The 18,631-nt window shown below is 35.3% G+C and overlaps 1 protein-coding gene across 1 annotated transcript in view; it reads right to left on the bottom strand.

The window, feature by feature from the left end:
* The window catches only part of LOC129944078 (uncharacterized), an 81,325-nt gene that overhangs the window by 52,191 nt on the left and 10,503 nt on the right, over window positions 1-18,631 (bottom strand). The window contains exon 3 of the mRNA XM_056053251.1: window positions 8,801-8,890. Within this exon, the coding sequence (XP_055909226.1) occupies window positions 8,801-8,890 (90 nt within the window). The remainder of the gene's footprint in view (window positions 1-8,800; window positions 8,891-18,631) is intronic.

Genomic DNA, 18,631 nt, shown 5'->3' with positions numbered 1-18,631 from the left:
AAAAAGCACACTTTACGCCTCCAGAGGGCTGCATAACCCCCACGACCCTCCTTCTTGGATCCGCCACTGCAACAGGCTAAGTGTAACATCTGCACAAAGGCTGGCAACGAAGACAACCTCGCTCCCTGTCACTTTATACCTCTTACTTCGCCTTCAGTGTTGTTGATGACTTGATAAATCAGCTGACAAAAAATAAAATTTATATTATATTTCGTTGTGATGTTTTTCAAAATAAAATTGATGTTTCTTTTATTTGAAAATAGTTGAAAATGAAATTATATATAGCCCTCCCAATGACACACAAATTGAGTTTAAACTTTCATCTTGAAATTGCCATACGTAGTTATGTATGGGAACAAATATTTCTCGACACAGGATAACCGAATGAATAAGTTATCAGCCGGAGGCGCGCTCACCAGACAGTCCTACATATATAACGCCGCATAACGTTATCGAAGTGTATCATTTAAGGTGGCTCAGGCTGGGCTGATGCTGTACGTAGAGGTAGGGGTAGATGGCGTTGACTGTGGTGAAAGATGATAATTGTCTTCACCAAATGACTGGGATGAAAGTGCAATGACAGTTCGTTGACAGATCACAGTGCGTTGTTAGCTGAACTTGGCGAAACTTTAATTAGTCAAAAGTTAACGGCATAAGTTTTTGCAACTGTCATCACTATCGCCATCGTCATCGTCGTCCGACGTCAGAGCGTCACAGTGATGGTAGTGGTAGGAGCTTGGGGCATCTCGACATCTTGGCATCGCGCTCTCCCTCAACAAAGGCCCCACAAGGATTTTTGGGGGAAATTATACAACATATCCATCACTTAGAGAGGAATGTAAGGGGGTTGACGCTGTCGAAGCCAATGACTTAACCGACAGAAAAGGAAACTGAAGGATATGGAGAGAAGTTTCCTTTATGAATTTAGATTGTCTTGTTTAATGTTATTTGCTTGTTTGCCTGGGGCTTTCAAATCCAAGTCAAAGAAAATTATAAGATTTACGCTGAATAATTTCACGGGGCGTCTCATCCGAGGAGGTGGTGGTGGGTTGATGGTGGAGTTGGCGTTGGCAATGGCGGCATCGAAAGTTACGATATTTCGACGAATTGGCTGGAAGAACATAAGTATAAGTAAAAGTATATGCAAAGAGCAACAATGCTTTATGTTCTTTCCTAGGAAGGACTCAGAAGGTATATGAGCTATTTTGCAGAGCTTTGAGTCTTGGTATACTTTTTGTATTGGAGGAGTACGCGGAAGCCTCAATGCGGCTTTATTGTTGATGTTGCTGTTTTGCAAAATTATTATTTGTTCTCCGGCAGCATATTTCTTGGGAATATAATTTATGTATGGCGAGGCATAGAGTTTTGGTAAAATATATTTAAGAGGGCATATAGTTTAATTTCAACGAGCGCCCATTTACTGCATTGTTTGAAGACATGAAGACTAAAGACATGAAAATCATCTTCTTTTGTTCTTTTTTTTTTTCTTGGTGGTATTATGCTTGTTTTGTTTATGAGAGATAAAATATATTGTAATGTGAACTGCCTGCCTTAAGGGAATGCAAATTAAAAGAAAAAAAAGAAAGAAAAAAACTGAATATTTGGCATCACTTTGCAATTTACCTTACGTTTTGCTTTCGTTTTCATTTCAATGAGCACAATATTTCTTATGCTTTTGAAAATTTGCATGATTTTTGACACGAGCTAACAAATATTGTTATTAGGGGAATTTTTCACTGCTTCGATACTTTAAAATATATCCAATGGAACATACAATTAAATTTTGTTTGTACTTTGACTTAAGGTCATGGATTATGTAAGAAAAGGCGATAATATTTAAAATTTAAATTCTGTTAAAATTTTCTTTATAATTTATTTTATGATTCTGAAAAATAACCTTAAGGTAAGTACCTAGAGACAAAAGTCAGATCTTACAATCTGTCAGATCAATTAGAAAAAAAACTTTTTCAAATCTCATGCAATCGTGTGAACTTACAATTTCTTGAGACAATATGTTTGTAGTGCAGTGCAGTGCAGGTTCATTAAAACTGTGCAAGCAAATACAAACAAAAACGTCATACTGCCGATGTTAAAACGATCAAAACAAAATAAGTTTAGCCGAAGTAAAATTGAAGGGATTTAATTTACAATTTTGAAAGAACTATTGAGCGATTATTAACAAAATGATTGAATTTATATTTATTCTATAATTTTCCAATTTAATGTTTTATACAAAATGGAAAATATTATATGAGAAGGAATGAAAAATTGACTTTGCTTCTAGACTTCTACTTTTAGAATGCCCATCGTTATTTTATTTTCTTAAATCAAATACAATGAGCTATCCTATTGGAAGATAGAACGAGCGATCTCATTGGTCGGATAATTCGGATTCTTTTTTTGACAGTTCGAAGCAAAAATAATAGGACATTTACATGAGTCAATTTTCATATCATATTACTATGGTGTTTCATCATATTAATTATTATGGTATTCCACTAAAAATAAAAATCGCAGAAATATATTCAACTTTATTCATTATCATTACCAAAATATAATCGAATAATAACATCAACTGATTTTGAAAGTTTTCATGAACCTGCCCTAGATCAAAAGGTAGTGCAGATTATTAAGAACGCTAAGCAGTGTAAGTCACAACAGACATTTTCTCATTGAACACCAACAAAATTCACTTTTTTGTCGAAAGTAGTGTAGTGCAGCTTTTTAAAAGTTTATTTATTTATTTCATCAATCAGAGAACATTTTTCCTTATAGACTAATACATTAGTTCTTAACAACTAAAATAGCAATAAAATAAAATTATCATTTTATATTACATATAAATAATTATAAAATTTAATTATTTAAATTAAGGCAGATTTAATAAGTTAGATACATATAGCTTTATTATTTTTATTTATTTAATTTAAAAAATGCGTATCTTGTAAATTTCCTTTGTACTTTTTCGATTCGCTCACACGAGTTATTATAAGTTGGGTTCCAAACCGTACTGCAGTACTCAAGCACTGATCTAACCAAAGAATTAAAAAGGGACTTAAGTGTGCATGGGTCATTAAATTCTTTAGTGTTTCTCTTTAAAAACCCTATCATTTGATTGATTAAATCTATTATTTAAATCATCATTCAACAAAGAACAATCTTGAATTGATTTTGTGGTGCGATACAGTTAAAGATCTTCCGCAAATAGGAGACATGAAACATTTTTGAATATATCAGGAATGCCATTAATAAATAATAGAAATAATAGTGGTCCCAAATGACTACCCTGAGGGACACCAAGTTTCACTAAGATTATCATCAATTTTAACAATTTGAACCTTTCGAGTTAAAAAGGATTTTAACCAATCAAAAAGATTAGAGTGAAAACCAAACTGCAAAAGTTTATTCAAAAGAACCTGGCGATGCCCGCGATCGAAAGTTTTGGCGAAATCAGTAAATATAATATCCGTTTGGAAATTTGATTTAAAATTGTTGATTATATAATTAATGATAGATTAGTTACCGTAGATCTTTCAGATATAAAACCATGTTGATGTACTGAAACAATGTCCTTTGTTTGAAATGAAAATGGCAAAGCTGAAATTTTACATTAGTACCATCCTGTTTAGATCCTGACTTAAATACAGATGTTATGTAAGACCCTGAGAAAGAGACAAATTAAAGATGGTCGTCAAAGGCCTAGCTAAGGAAGATGCGCGTTTAAATAAAAAATGGGTGGATCCCATTAGGACCTTATTTTTTGTATCTAAGTCAAGCAGGGATGTCATAACTTCTGAAACCTGTAATATCATTGAACCAATATTAAGAGTTACTCAGATCTGTGGAAATTCGAGATTGGAAGGTGAGTTTAGCGAATAAACAGACTGAAAGTAGACAGCAAAAATCTCATTCAAGTCACTTGTTTGTATTTAAGTACTTCATACAGCTTGTATAACCGTTTGATTTACGTTTAGAGTTAATAAAATTCCAAAAGCTTTTACTATTATTTTGTATTTTAGATTCTATAGTAAACATATGGGATCGATACAAACATTTTTTGAGTGTATTAAATTCCTTTTGGCAATTTAAATATCTCGACCGAAGTTTAATACTTTCGTGATTCTTTTTTAAAAGTTTAAATGCTTTTTTTTCTATTTTTTATATTAATAAGTCTCTTTTTAAACCAAGCTATATTTGGACTGGATTTAGATTTCTTAAGTGGAACAAATCTACGTACAACTTCATTATTAATAATGGATAAAAAGATTAATTTGCGTCACTTAAATTGACTTTTGAAATATATGAATCCCAAGAAAAACAAGGAAGATATTCGTTCATTGCATCAAAGTTCGCTTTTTTAATGTTTGGTACAAAAATATTTTTGTTATCATGATTTTTCATATAGCTATAAAAACGTATGGTTCCTTCTAGGGCAATATGATGGATTTAGTTTTGAATAATTGGGATATCAGACTTTTCAACATAAATATTGAATTCCTTATCAACAAGAATTCAATTTAATACGTTGGAATTAAAGTTAATTTGTATTAAGTCAAACTGACTGAAAAAATAAATCAAATTCATTTCAATATCAGAAGTTACATCAAATGGAATGAAATATTTATCTTCAGAGTCCAATATCCACTTTATATTGCCTTGATTAAAATCTCCAATGCAAATTATATGTTGTGAACTACTCAGATTTCCTAAAATATAACAAATAATTCAGAATTATTGTTCAAAAATAAACAAACAATTAACTGGTCAATATCATAGTTATATTTAAGTTCAATTCCATTTCAAGAAAGGGATGATCGAATTGCGATTAAAACACCTCCACCTCTATCTAAACCTGTCAATAGTTTAGACCTATCTTTTCTGAAAACTATATGATTAGAGTTGAATAATTCAGATGTTAATTGGGCTTCAGTTAACCAAGTTTCGGTTAGTAATATTATATCTTAAAAACAGGATGAAAAAACAATATATAAATAATCTAACTTCGTTCTTATCTCTCCTACGTTTTGATAATATAATGATAAATTACTTGGAGATACATGATTTATAGTTGAGATAGCAGCATTGTTGGTGTTATCAAACTTCGGTATAGCAGCGTTATTGATCGAGGTTTGTCGCGCTCTAACGTCAAATATTTTCAGAAACGCCATTGTCATTTTCAGCCATTAAAAAAAACTTTTGAAGTTTTTAGATGTCATTGTTTATTAGACATCTGATAGTTGTTGACGATTTGAACATCTGACAACTATGCGGTAGTTTTTCGTTGACAATTATTTGGTTACTGTCAATGGGCTGACTAATATCATAATATTCTAATAAAATCAAATAAAACATATGTACAGCATTTTCAAAAATGTCTTGGTGTAAAATACGTCGGACTTTATTGTTTTGAGGTGATTGCAAGTTGCCGAAACCTTTGGACAGATTTTGAAAAGTTTGAGGTGTAATTTGAACACTTTAAGCGGCCGATATTAACATAATCGGTGAGTATTGAAACAGAAGTGTCAAAAAAGGTTTAAAGGTAAATGAGGTAAGAACAAAATACACGTTGTCTAAGCCAAAAAAAATCATGTAGGTACAAAAGTGTTAGCTGCTCTCAAAAATGGGTTAGTAGGGGCAACTAAACTGTTCAATGTGTATATTTGTACGATAATCAGCGGCTAATAGCACACATCAGCCAAACCAATCCAGCGCCATTAGTTAAGTGGTGATTCTACAGAAATACAAGGGTAACTTTACCGATTATTTAACACCCCGTTTAGATTTCTACAAGTTATTAACAACCACCTTTTCCATTAAAGAGGATTGAATAATCAGCAAATCTTTAACCTATTAACCGAGGGCAGCAGTATACACCGACTGCTCCATGATGGATAATCATGTTGGTGCAGGTTTCTATTTAGAAACTATTGGACTAGCTTGCTCATTAAAAAAAATTAAATTGGTTGGCGCAACAGTCTGTCGCGAACTAGGGCCTTGTGACTTACAACCCTCAACCATTCCTTCCTGTTAATATGCCGACTGATATCTTTAACAAATTTCGGGCTGCAGCTCGCAGAAATTACATTCACTCCTTTGGAGAGCTCTGTCATGGACTTTTATCTAGGGTTTTACAATGGATCTATGTTGATCTAACTGTGACGGCAACAAGACCAACTTTCAACCCACTAACCTAACCTACGAGTAAATATTCGTGTTTCTGCAATCTCCCCAATTTCTTTAGCTTCTATGATTGCTTTAAAGAACATCTGAATGATCCTCAAGTCTAACACCTGCTAGACATTATTTTGGTTTTAAAAAAATTGTGTTTTTTTGGCAGAGGCGTTATTCCAAGGCACTCTTGGCTCTCGGCTTCGGCTGACGTTTACGAGTTCAGCCATAGAAATTTAATGACTGCGATTAATCTCGTGTTGGATAGGGTATCTTGGGTAGATGGATTTTTAGATACCTTGTTGAACGAGTTGGATAGCTGTATTGAGATAAATTAGGTGGCGCAACAGTCCGTAGAAAACCAAACTTAAAACTCTCAACCATTCCTATGTGCGAGTAATTGCAGGGATGGAGGGGACCTACAGTTTATATGCCAAATCCGAACGGCTACTTTGAGAAAGAACTTTTTCATGACAAGAATTACTCTCGGAGAATTTGTCAATTCCTCGCAGGAGGCAGTACCCGTGAATTAAACTTTAGGTGGCACAGGCAAGGATCGAAACCAAGACCTCTCGCATGACAGTCCAACTAACCATCATGCCACGGGTACTACAGCTGTATTGAGATAGCTGTCAAAAAATAAAAACAACTTTCAGCTGTTCGATAAAAGCAGAGAAACATTTAAGCGTAGAAGTCAAAATTGTTTTACGATAAATCATGGATAATTCAACTGATTCGTCGGACGATGATGACTGGAGGTAAGACCTAGCAAATTGGTCATCTACAAAACGAGAATAAAATAACTCAATTTTGAAGTTTAAAAGTAAAGATCATAATTACCTTCTAAAATTCAGAGGTAAATAGCTTCTTCAACGTCTATTATGTATAGAACAATATACAAATATAGCGTCATCTAACATTTTATATCTTTTTGTTTACCAAAAAAAAAAAAACAAAACGCTGAAATCAATTTTCAAGTTTCTTGAAATTCAACCATGTGTTGAATCAACTGTTCTGTCAGATACCTACATACCCCAGAAATTCTTGGACACCTTTGAATTCCTTTTTTGACATCTCAACTGTTTTTGAACAGCTGTTATTTTACACGTAAAACACAAACAAAAAGGTATCCGGATACCCTATCTGTCTTAGATTGAACGCATCCAATGCATTCTATCTTTGTCTTTCAGCCATAAGCGTTCCGTCTTAAACTGACATTCTACATCCGGTTCACATACATGGAGCTCTAGCAATTAACGTGTGTCAATAATTTTGTTGTTTGTCATCAAGGAGTGAATATAATTTTCGAGCTGTAAAGATTCAAAGTTCCCAACGGTTCAAAGAAATTTGGTGGCTGAGAAACTGAGAAACCAAAAATAGGAGACGTTGCTGCTGGCAAAGTCGTTCAGGCCAAAAGAAAGATATTAATCTGTCATATTAAAGTAACTCTTAAGCTAAGTAAAATATTTAACGAAAAAACAAAAAACTAAATCAATAAAGAAGATTTAAATATTTTATCAGTTTCATCTAAAAACAAACAAAAGAGAAAGAAAAATTTTGGTAGCTGAAATTGAAAGATAAAAAAGAAGAAATCAATAAAAAACTAATAAATCATCAAATAACATCCTTAAAATAAACATTATGTTCTCCTACATCCTAAATATCTTTTTGCTGTTGGAGTCGTCCTTTTCTAAATCAAATATTATTTTATTTGAATAAAATTGCATCAAAAAGCAATCCATCGTTTGTCTCTTCAAATCTCTTAGATCCCAAAAGATTTTTCTATTCTTTTATTTTTTTCAAAAAACCCACAAGATATTTATATAATATTTTTTTTATTGCATTAAAAATGTCCTTTCAGTCTGTATAAACACATAAAACAAAACCAAGCACACAAAATTCAATTCTTTTCCAAACTCCCCCATCACCCACGAACAGGACATCACTCGTCATTTATCATCCGGTAATCTGCTACATAAAGATTTTCAATATCATACAAAACACAAAACTAGATCCTCGAGAAAAGAAAGAAAATTTTCAAAAAAAAAATATAAAAATACATAAAATATAAATACATCAAGTTTCCAAGGACTTTGGCTCTGGTATATAGCAGAAAGTCTGATGCAGTCAACCCCCATGAACTGCAATTTGCCAAATGGATTGAATTAAAGTATCTCACCCGTTTTCAAGCAACAAGGATACGAATACGAACACGAACACTGGACAAGAACAAGAGACATTTTCGATGCACCAGAAATGTTCCATGTGCCAGACTCATTTCAGTTTCTATCTTTTTGCCACAAAATAAAAAAGCACGTCCGTCGTTGGTCGGTCGGTCAAAAACGTAGGTCCACATCCTGGCAAGATTTTTGAAAAGAATTTGTGAGAATTTACTGAATGAAAGCTTCATTTTGTGGTCCCTAAATAAACACACTTTTGTCTGGACATGAATTGCTACAATTTACTATCCCTATTCCATATACGAGTATGAACTTCGGCCGCTTCTAACGCCGGCCGCCACACCGAATCCAACGTATCTAACGTATACAACATACGAAACGAACAACAAACACGTTACGAAAGAGAGATGACACATTGTACATGGTTATAGGTTAGGTTTATAGGTACTTACATGGTATTGCTGGTGTCGAGTCGTGTGGATCCGGCTGATATCCTTCCTTGGGAAAGTAGTCGATTTTAATGCAGTTGTAGGTCTCTATTCCTGCGTAAGTTGTTACAGTTGTGGAAAAGGACGAATATTATGTTGAAAACGGGTTTATTTTTCGGTCCAATTTAAAGGTGAATCACAGCCAGCGCATGGAATTATATATATTTAAAAAAAAGAAAAGAGAAAAAGAAAATGTATGAATTAATGAAAGCCGAAAAGAAAAACCTTTTAACATTTCCATTTATAATGAAGAATGAAGAAGACTGGGTTTTGCCTTCTCTCCTTCTCTTTCTCTCTTTCTCACTCTAGAATATAATGAAGAGGATTTCTTTTGAAAAGTAAAATCTCAAGGTTTTACCTGTATGAAGATAATTTAGTCTGTGGTTTTTGAGGTTTATCATGTGTTTATTACTTTTTGTTTTTGATCGGAGGAAAAAAAAGAATAATTTTGTATACTTTGAATTTAAAATCTTGAATTACTTTATTTAAATATACATTTTTGTTGGGCGCCTTTTAAGGAAATATAAATTTGGCGGTGCAAGAGCTTCCATACAACCAGGGCCTCATCAGAGGTACTTTCCATAGCAAAAATTTCTCTTGAAGGATTTGTAAATTCCTAGCAAGAGTTAGTACCCATACCAACATTTTTAGGTTGTAGAGACACACATTGGGCGCCATTTAATAGATAACTTTTTTACTTTAGCAACCGGGAATACTCTGATTTTAAAGTTCTGCTCACATACAAAATCCAATTGCACCAAGAGCGGAAACCAAACGACCATACGCCCCTGTTGTCTGATTTCTAATTGGATTTTGGAGCAGTTGGAAGTTGATCAAAATTCTGGCGGAATAAACATCTGGGACGTAAACAACAAGCGCGAGATTCACGAGGTTCCAAGCGCGAGATTCCCACCTTCACCTTCCACGAGGTGCATCCAAATAAATTCACTGTTTGGTGTGAGTTTTGGGCTGGAGGCATCATGAGTCCGTGCGTCAACGGCCATCGCTATAGGTCGATAATCACGAACTTTTTGTGGTGGTTTTAAAAGTATAGGGATATAATTCGAAAACCAATTTTTTGGTCAGCGCATACAAATTGTTAAAACCTGCAACAGCAACTATGGTGCTGCAGTTGCCAAAATTGCGAAGGCATTGAAAGAGACTGGATTGATTACAGACACTGAAAATATCGCTGCTGTAAGTGAAAGTGTTGTCGAAGACCCAAGTGTATCGATTCTTCGTCGTTCTCAGGAATTAGGACTGTCTTACGGCTCAACAGTCTGATTAAACTAGAACGTTCTGATCCGCATTGTGCGCTTTTGAACTTGATCAAAAAGTCGATGAGCTTACAGCAAGCAGCCCTCAATAAAGCCATGGAAACTGCCTGCTCCCTCACAACAGTGCGGGGAAAGAAGAAACACGGTGGGCTGCTGAACTAGAAATACTCAGAAAAGGTTGTAGAAGTCTTTTCAATCGAGCAAAAAGGACTAGACATCCCCAAGATTTAGACTCCTTTTAAAAATCCCTCAAAAAGTATAAACTAGAAGTGAGAATAGCCAAAAGATCCTCTGTAGCTCAATTGAAGAATCCTCGGAGGTATCAGGATAAAGAAGATTCTCTCGACAAATCCAACCACGCATAAATGTATTAAAAACTCAAATGGTACATGGACTAACTCTTGCGGAGATACCCTAAACCTGCTACTAGACACCCACTTCCCGGATAGCTCCAATAGCTCTGAATAGTTTCAAACCTTATAAATCTCCAGGTTATGATCAAATCGTACCAGGTGAGCTACCATTGATATAACTTTGCCCATCATTGAGATGATCTTCAAAAGTTGTATAAATCTGGTCTATATACTTCAGCGATGGATAGAAGTAAAGGTAGTTTTCATTCCGAAGGTGGGCAAATGCTCGCATGACAACCCTAAAGATCTAAGACCTATAAGTCTATCATCAATAATTCTCGAAACTTTGGAACGATCGATTGATATCCATGTACGTAATAGCATTGATAAGAGACTATCGATGTCGCAGCATGCTTACTGCAAAGGGAAATCGGTAGAAACAGCCTTGCACACTCTGGTAACAACTATCGAATATTCTCTGGAGCAAAAGGAATATACTATATGGTGGTCTTTCTGGATATTGAGGGCGCTTTATCAACAACGTTGACACATCTGCTATCACTTCTGCTATGACGACCTTAAATGTCGAATACTCACGCTGTGAGTTGATTCATCTAATGCGAAAAAGCAGGATCATCAACTCTAAGATGGGGGATTTTTGTACGAAAACATAGTGGTTAACGAACAACTAATATCCCTTGAGAGGGAAGGATACAGAGTGGTTGCGTATGCCGATGATGTTGATATCGCTGTCACAGGAAAACATTCTAATACACTGAGAGACCTCTTCCAAAACGGCTGATTACTGCGAACTTAGTATTAATCCTCAAAAAACAGACCTCGTCCTTTTTACACAGAAATACGAGATCCCAGTTTTTGTACCTCCTTCAATGAAAGTTGTACCACTAATTTTTTCCAATGAAGCCAAATATCTTGGTCTGATGTTAGACAAAATATTAAATCGGAAACCTAATATTGAGGAAAGAGTTAAGAAAGCAGTAGCTCTTTTCACTTGCAAGAAAGATATAGGGTTTGCAGTATGGTGGACTGCACTGAACAAAGTTACATACTACGACAAACTGAGCAGAGTCCAACCCACTGCATGTCTCTGCATAAGCGGGGCATTGAGAACCACACCCTCAGCAGCGTTAGACACTCTCCTCCATCTGACACCCCTCGACATTTTCAGAAAAACAAGACTCAACGCCTCATCTGAATGGACCAACAACAATGTGGGGTACTCCATCATTTTGAACATCTTCGGTTCTATACCAAAGTACATAGACTACACTATTCCAAAACACCAATTCGAAAAAAAACTTCCAGGTATCCATTCCATCCAGAGATGAATGGGAAGACAAAAACTTCTGAATGACAAAAGCATCCAAGCCAAATGAGGGAGTTGGTAGTGGTGTGTACTCAGAAAAGCTTATTTTAAACATCTCATTCCGCCTCCCTAACCATTGCAGCGTCTTCCAAGCGGAAATTTTAGCGATCAAAGAAGTCCTCTCCTATCTAAGAGAAAACGTGATACCAACTTCTGATATCCGCATCTTCTCTGACAGTCAGGCTGCTATTAAATCTCTTGACGGTGTCTCAACCAAATCGCAAACGGTGTGGATTCTATATCCGCAGCTACGCTAACCTAACCTAACCTAACCTACGGATCAACAACTAAAGCCAGCTAAAAACTCACAACGTCGTAGATACGTCGAATGAGTGCTTGAACAACAGGCGGTGGCCGGCGATTTTTCAAACCAATTTTTTTCAGCGAAAAAGGACATTTCTCACTAAAATTATCATATTTGGTATCCTCAAGAGGCAATTACGTCCACAAAAAGTGCGCTCTTTGGTCTGGAGGTGTGGTTGGTCCTTACTTCTTCGAAAACGACGATGGAACGACTGTCACCGTCAAATCTGAGCGTTATGGTCTTATGATAACCAACTATTTTTGTCTGCTATTAAAGAATACGAATTGTGTAATATGTGTTTTTAGCAAGAAGGTTCTATATGCCACACAACTTGAGCGCATGTGGCTTTATTGCAAGAGACATTTCCTGGCCGCGTTATTTCTCGTCGTGGCGATATCAACTGGCCACCAAGATCATGTGATTTTACACCGCTTTTGGGGATACGCGAGAGACCACGTCTATGCAGATAAACCTTTAACTTTTGAGTACTTAAAAACCAACATTCGTCAAGTTAAGGCTGTGATACCGCCCAATTTGTGTCAAAAAGTGGTCGAAAATTACCTCAAAAGAATAGATGCGTGCAACAGTTCACTCCGTGGTCATTTAAATGATGTAGTGTTTCACACATAACGTCAACGTTTAAACTTTATAATAAAAAAGAAATATCATGAAAACAAAGATTGAATAGAGATTTTGTGTGAGCGACTTAATGACATGGTTATGATATGGCTGAGGTTACATGAATTGGTCACCAAAATCGTGGGATTTAAGCCATTTAGAACTTTGATTGGGACACTTTCTTAAGTTGAAGGTCGTTGCGAATAAGCCCTTAACTACCATGACCCTCCTTTTAAGACAACATAGGACAACAAAATTGAAGAAAAATATGTGAGGATTTCGTTCGATATTCAAAGTTTTGCCAATCATTGCGTTAAAAGCAATTAATAAACGTCACATTTACTCACTTGTGCGTTAATGCATTTTGGAACAAAATTTATCTTCCAAAGCTTGTCATTCGTGTGATGGCCAACGTTTTATTCATTGACACTGTGAACGTTAATAGAGAGTGGGCAGGCAGCGGGAATTTTGATTTTATAGTTCAGTCATGTAAATGCGGTTTAATAACTGCACATTTCACTATATTTAAAAAAAATACTATAGAATAATAAACATTTTTTTTCAATTATGTCTTAAAGAATCATTGTCTTTCTTACCTAAAACTAAAGAATTCATGATTGTTTTTTTTTACATCTCCATCAGAAAAAATATCGAATATTAAGTTCGTAACATGTGTCGGTAATGCAGTAAAATTAGACTCCAAAAACACTTTGCATTTGACTTAGTTTGAGAGGGTTGTTGGACTGGACATGGAAACTCTTAAATTTTGTTCGTGTGTCTTATAGGCTTTTCAAACCTTGGACTCGCGAAATTATTGAAAACTCAAGTTTTCCCATACATTTTTGGATAAACACAAGTTTTCGTAAGCCATAAGTTTTGTATAAAACCTCTCGAAAACTAATAGCAATTCAAAGTTGAACTAAACAAACAAATCTTTCGAAACATTTATCGCTCAAATTAATGTAAACAAAACAGCTGATGGCTGCTGTCAAAACAAATATTTCATTTTGAAATAAATTTAGTTGTGGTAAGTAATTTTATTTATACAATTTCCTTATGAAATAAGTATTATTTCTTTTTGTTTTTTATTTACAGAATATGGAAGAGAAAAATAAACAAAAAAAGGAAACTTTGGGGGAGCTGCATGGCAACATAATAAAAACCCGAGTGACTATTTGCGGCGCTGGCGGTTCTTTTACGCACACAGGAATGGTTGAGAGTTGTAAGTCACTAGGCCCTAGTGCTCTACGGACTTTTGCGCCACCCAATTTATAAGTATCTACATAAGGCTAAAGTTTGTATCTTGCAAAAAAAAGTTTTACAAAATCTTCATATTTTGTTCAACTTTCTTTTTATGTATTAAGATCAATTTGAATTGGTTGGAATTTATTTTATTTTCACAAATAATTGGAGAAGAACAAAACTCACAAATTTTTTCAATACAAAATTTGACAGTCGGTGTCAAACAAATTTAAATGTCAAATGAAAACATGTAAATGTTCGGTGTGAACGATTTTCGGATTTTCGAAAATTTTTTGCCGAAAACTCGGTTTTGTTTTTGGGAAAAAATGTGAAAACGGTTGACAAATTGTGCTGTATAGAAGGAGGGTTTGGTAACTTGTCTAACAAATACCCTTTTCAATGGAGATAGATGCATTCTTCTACAAGATTCTGGTAAGAGATACAAAGCCAAGACAACACAAAATTGCCTTATTGTCAAAATAGTAGGTTTTAAAGAAGCTTAAGATTGGTTCTTGGGAAGTCCATATTTTATTTTTTGTGGTCATAGTTTGAGATTTCTTACAGGAATTTTTAAATTCCTAAGATAGAGTTAACGAAAGCAGTGTCAAAAATAATAATAGAAACAGAGCGTTCCACTATAATTTGATGGCCCCAAAATTTCATTAATGCTAAGGTCAGAACAAATATTATGACCAAATAAATGAAACAACAATGAATCGAAATGATTATGGAATGCTTGTAATAGAACTTATGACAGTTTGGTTTAAGGGTACGTTCACGGTGAAAGTTCAAAGTTTTTGGTTGTCATTCTACTAACTTCATTTTTTAAATAATATTAATGAATATTTAGATTGTTCTTTTGCATCATTTTTAATGAAACAAAATAGGTTAATTTTAAGAACCTTGTACATTGGGACTTTACTGTCAAAAATTTACTCACATTATTTAAATCCATTTTTCACCAATAAACTCCTTGAAAATTGCATTTTGACATTTAATTTTTTTTAATACATGATAACAATGTTTTATTTTTTTAAATATTTATGCGAAGTTAGCTTTGAATCATTTTATGAGAACAAACATTGGTCAACTCTAAGAAACTTGCATACAATTTATTAAAATACTTTGACATTGACAGTTGAGAAGGGTTGTTTTTATATTTATGGGAACTATTTTCATTTCGATGACCAATGACATAAAACGTTCATACATCTATCTCCTTTTTTCTTCTGTTTGTTTGCTTTTCAAAGATTTTTTAACTTTATTTCTTTCACCCTACCCTATTGAAAGATAAAATAGCCATCTATCCGTCATAATGCAAACTATTTTTAAGGTTTCCGAAATTGATTTTAAAAGAAACCAAGATTACAACTGATGTTGTATTACGTGTTTAAAGATAACCCATACGGATCATTTTCAATAATAAAACGCAGCTAATGTTCTATTATATGAAATGTTTTGACACTGACAGTCCACAGTGAAATGTCAAACCTAATAATTGTCAATCAGATGCAGCTGTTTGAATTTGTTTTGGGTTACTTTATAATGAAAACAAACAGGTCAATTTTTAAGAACCCAAAATTGCACATAAAATACAGACATTTATTATCAAAATAAACGTTTTACTTATTCATATTTCACTGACAACCTTATGCATATCTTAATTTAAATTTTGATAAATATTCCTCTGACAGGTATTGCCCTAAATTTGTTTTCACATATGTACATATTTCTGATGAAATACTTTTACTTGTTGCATATAAAATGAAAAATGAGAACTAATGATTCCACCAGCACATCATAAACATATTACACTTTCAATTTTTCCCACATGAATAAGTTTCGTATTTTTGTTTTGCATGTCATCTTTTTCACTTCACTAGCGAGAGAACGACACAATAATGTAGAGTGTACTTATTGGTGGGGAATAAAGTGCATTTTCAAGCCAAAAGAAAAAAGCCCCACCTTTAAAAACTGTGCCACAAAACGCACTAAGAAAGAAAGAAAAAAAAAAGAAGAAAAACTAAAGACATCTTCTTAGGAGCAGCTCAAATTTACAGGTGCGAAAAGGAAGTGCCACAGGGCCTCAGGTGTTGGTGTTGCCAACAAGAAACCGTTGACGCCGCGCCATGTCATCCTCGAATGTCTTGCCTATACCTGCCACCAGAAACCAGGGCTTACTTATTTCTTAACAAGTCTTCGTAGTCCTCATCGTCGTAGTTTGCATCGGCATCAGCACCGGAGATGGCAGCAGTGGCAGAGCTCGGCAGAGGAGGCATCAGTGATGGTGGCAGGATCGTTGTTGTAGTCTTCGTTGTCGTCGCCGCCAAAGGCATCTTTATGAAGGCCATAATTCATTTTGCTCCTACTTTTACTACGACATGGTATTCTTAAGCTGTGTTGTTACAAACCCCACCTTCCCCATCAACATGATAAACAGTCCTAAATGGGTTGCAGTGCAATATGCAATCCAGAATAAGGCAGGCATAACCATCAAGCAAAGGCAGAGCAAAGGCAAGACACTCCACCAACCTTACCTTCACCATCATATCGTATCCCTTGGGTTTCAAGCACAGAAGGATACAAAGTGTCGCATTATTGCCTGATCTTACATGGAAGCTGCTGTGGCATTGGGTTTCTTTCAGCAAGCAACAACAGAGCACAGCATCATTCAACTGTGTGCAGTGCAACATTAGCTGCTAGACTTGCGGTGTTTGCTCCCACTGAATCTTTATACACTGCTCTGTATATAGGTCGTCTCCGTCGTCGTTGAAACGTTGAAAAGGAATTTCGCAAAATGCAAGGAGCCATGATGGTATAGCAAAGCAGCTTTCTGCCCCGAGACGGGAACGTCTTCTTTTCTTGATTCCACAAGGGAACCATGACAATTTATTGGATTTGTTGACGAAGGAAATGATTTTGATAGACTTTCAGCAGAAAGGAAGCTGATTTCTGTTGGTTTCCTTTGCTTATGACAGGAAGTAGTTCCTTCTTGTGCCTTTTTTGTTTTTGTTTTTGTATTTCTAAGGCTAAGGAATGATTTAACGGCTTTCAACGTATTCTATAGATGTTACCATTTGTTTTCGTTCGTAGGTATACCTTGATGGTGCACTGCACTGAGCTATTGCATTTTATAGTCTTTCGTTTGAACTTGATATTGATTTGGGATTGCTGTAAATGAAGACGACATCATCGTCAACAACAACTTTGGGTTAGGACTTTTTAGGTCTTATACTTGGACTCAGGTATAGGAGCCGGGTGTGGTGTAGTGTGGTAGAATTATTAGAATATTATTCTTCTTCATTTATGGCAGAGTAATTTTTCTTTCTCCATTTTTTTCAGTTAGGTAAATGGCAGAATTAGGGCAGGCGATTCGAAACAAGCTAAAAAAATTGCTGAACGGTTCAAAACACACACGTTTGAGCTCTTCTGTAAATTTCATTAGCATCTGCAAAAGTTACGTCGGTTGTTTCTTCCTTCAATAATAACAGAATTGATAAAAGTGGCTTCCTTGCTGTATTGTCAATTTTTGAAAGGTATTGGTATACTTAGAAAGATGTCTCTGATATTAAAATAGTCTTTGAAATATTACAAAAAAAAGGCAGATTTAATTTTTCAAATTTCAGCTCGAGTTGGTTGGATTTTGTTGTGAATGGAAGGGAGTACGTACAGGATCTTCAGATTTGTGTAAGCTAATATTCTTCAATTTAGAAGTAAAAGTCTTTTTTCTTCATCTTCTACTGGCAAGTGCTCTTACTGTAAAAGGCTTCAATTATATTTGATTTTGGCTAAAAGTTATTGCAGTATAGGTAGTCTCAGAAGTATCAGACCTTACGAAGAAACGAAACAAAATTTGGGAAAAATAATTGTATTTTTCTAGATAGTCTGCTTTTGGATAGATTTTCCCAGCGATGCTCAATAGCTTCGATATCCTGTTTATAGTGTAAACGGTCGAGCTATTCAAAATAGAAATCAACCACACCAGCGCCGAAATCAAACGAAGAATAACTCTTGCAAATCGCTGCTTCTTTGGACTTAGAAGGCAATTGAGAAGTAAAGTCCTCTCTCGAGCATCTAAAATCACCATCTATAAGACACTCATCATCCTGGGTCTCATTTATGGCGTTGAGGCCTGGACCCTGTCAAAGAAAAATGAGAGGGTCTTAGGATGCTTCGAGAGAAAAATTCTTCGGGTGATTTTTGGTCCCGTATGCATGGAAGAATTTGAGGAAAAGATTGTACGGGCTGTACAACGACATTGACCCAGGTAACAGAATTAAAGTCCAAAGGCTTAGATAACCAGGTCATGTAGAGCGGATGGACATCAACGTTCCAGCCCGGAAGGTCTTCGAAACCAATCCTGAGGGACGGCGCAGTAGAGGAAGACGTAGCCCACTCAGGTGGGTAAAGACCTTAACCAACTTGGCGTGCGAAACTGGAGACAGCTAGCTAGGGACCGAGCTGGCTGGAGACGCATGTTGGTTGAGGCCCTGGTCCGCCGCTTTAGTAAGTAAGTAAGTAGGTTCATCCAAAAATCTACCAAAATTGGGATCAGTATCTAACTGCTCCAAAATCAAATTAATGTACACACGACCGACGCCCCTCATAGTCGTT

Source organism: Eupeodes corollae, chromosome 2 (genome assembly GCF_945859685.1).
Source record: "Eupeodes corollae chromosome 2, idEupCoro1.1, whole genome shotgun sequence".
Lineage (NCBI taxonomy): Eukaryota > Metazoa > Arthropoda > Insecta > Diptera > Syrphidae > Eupeodes > Eupeodes corollae.
This window is presented reverse-complemented; position numbering and strand designations above follow the sequence as displayed.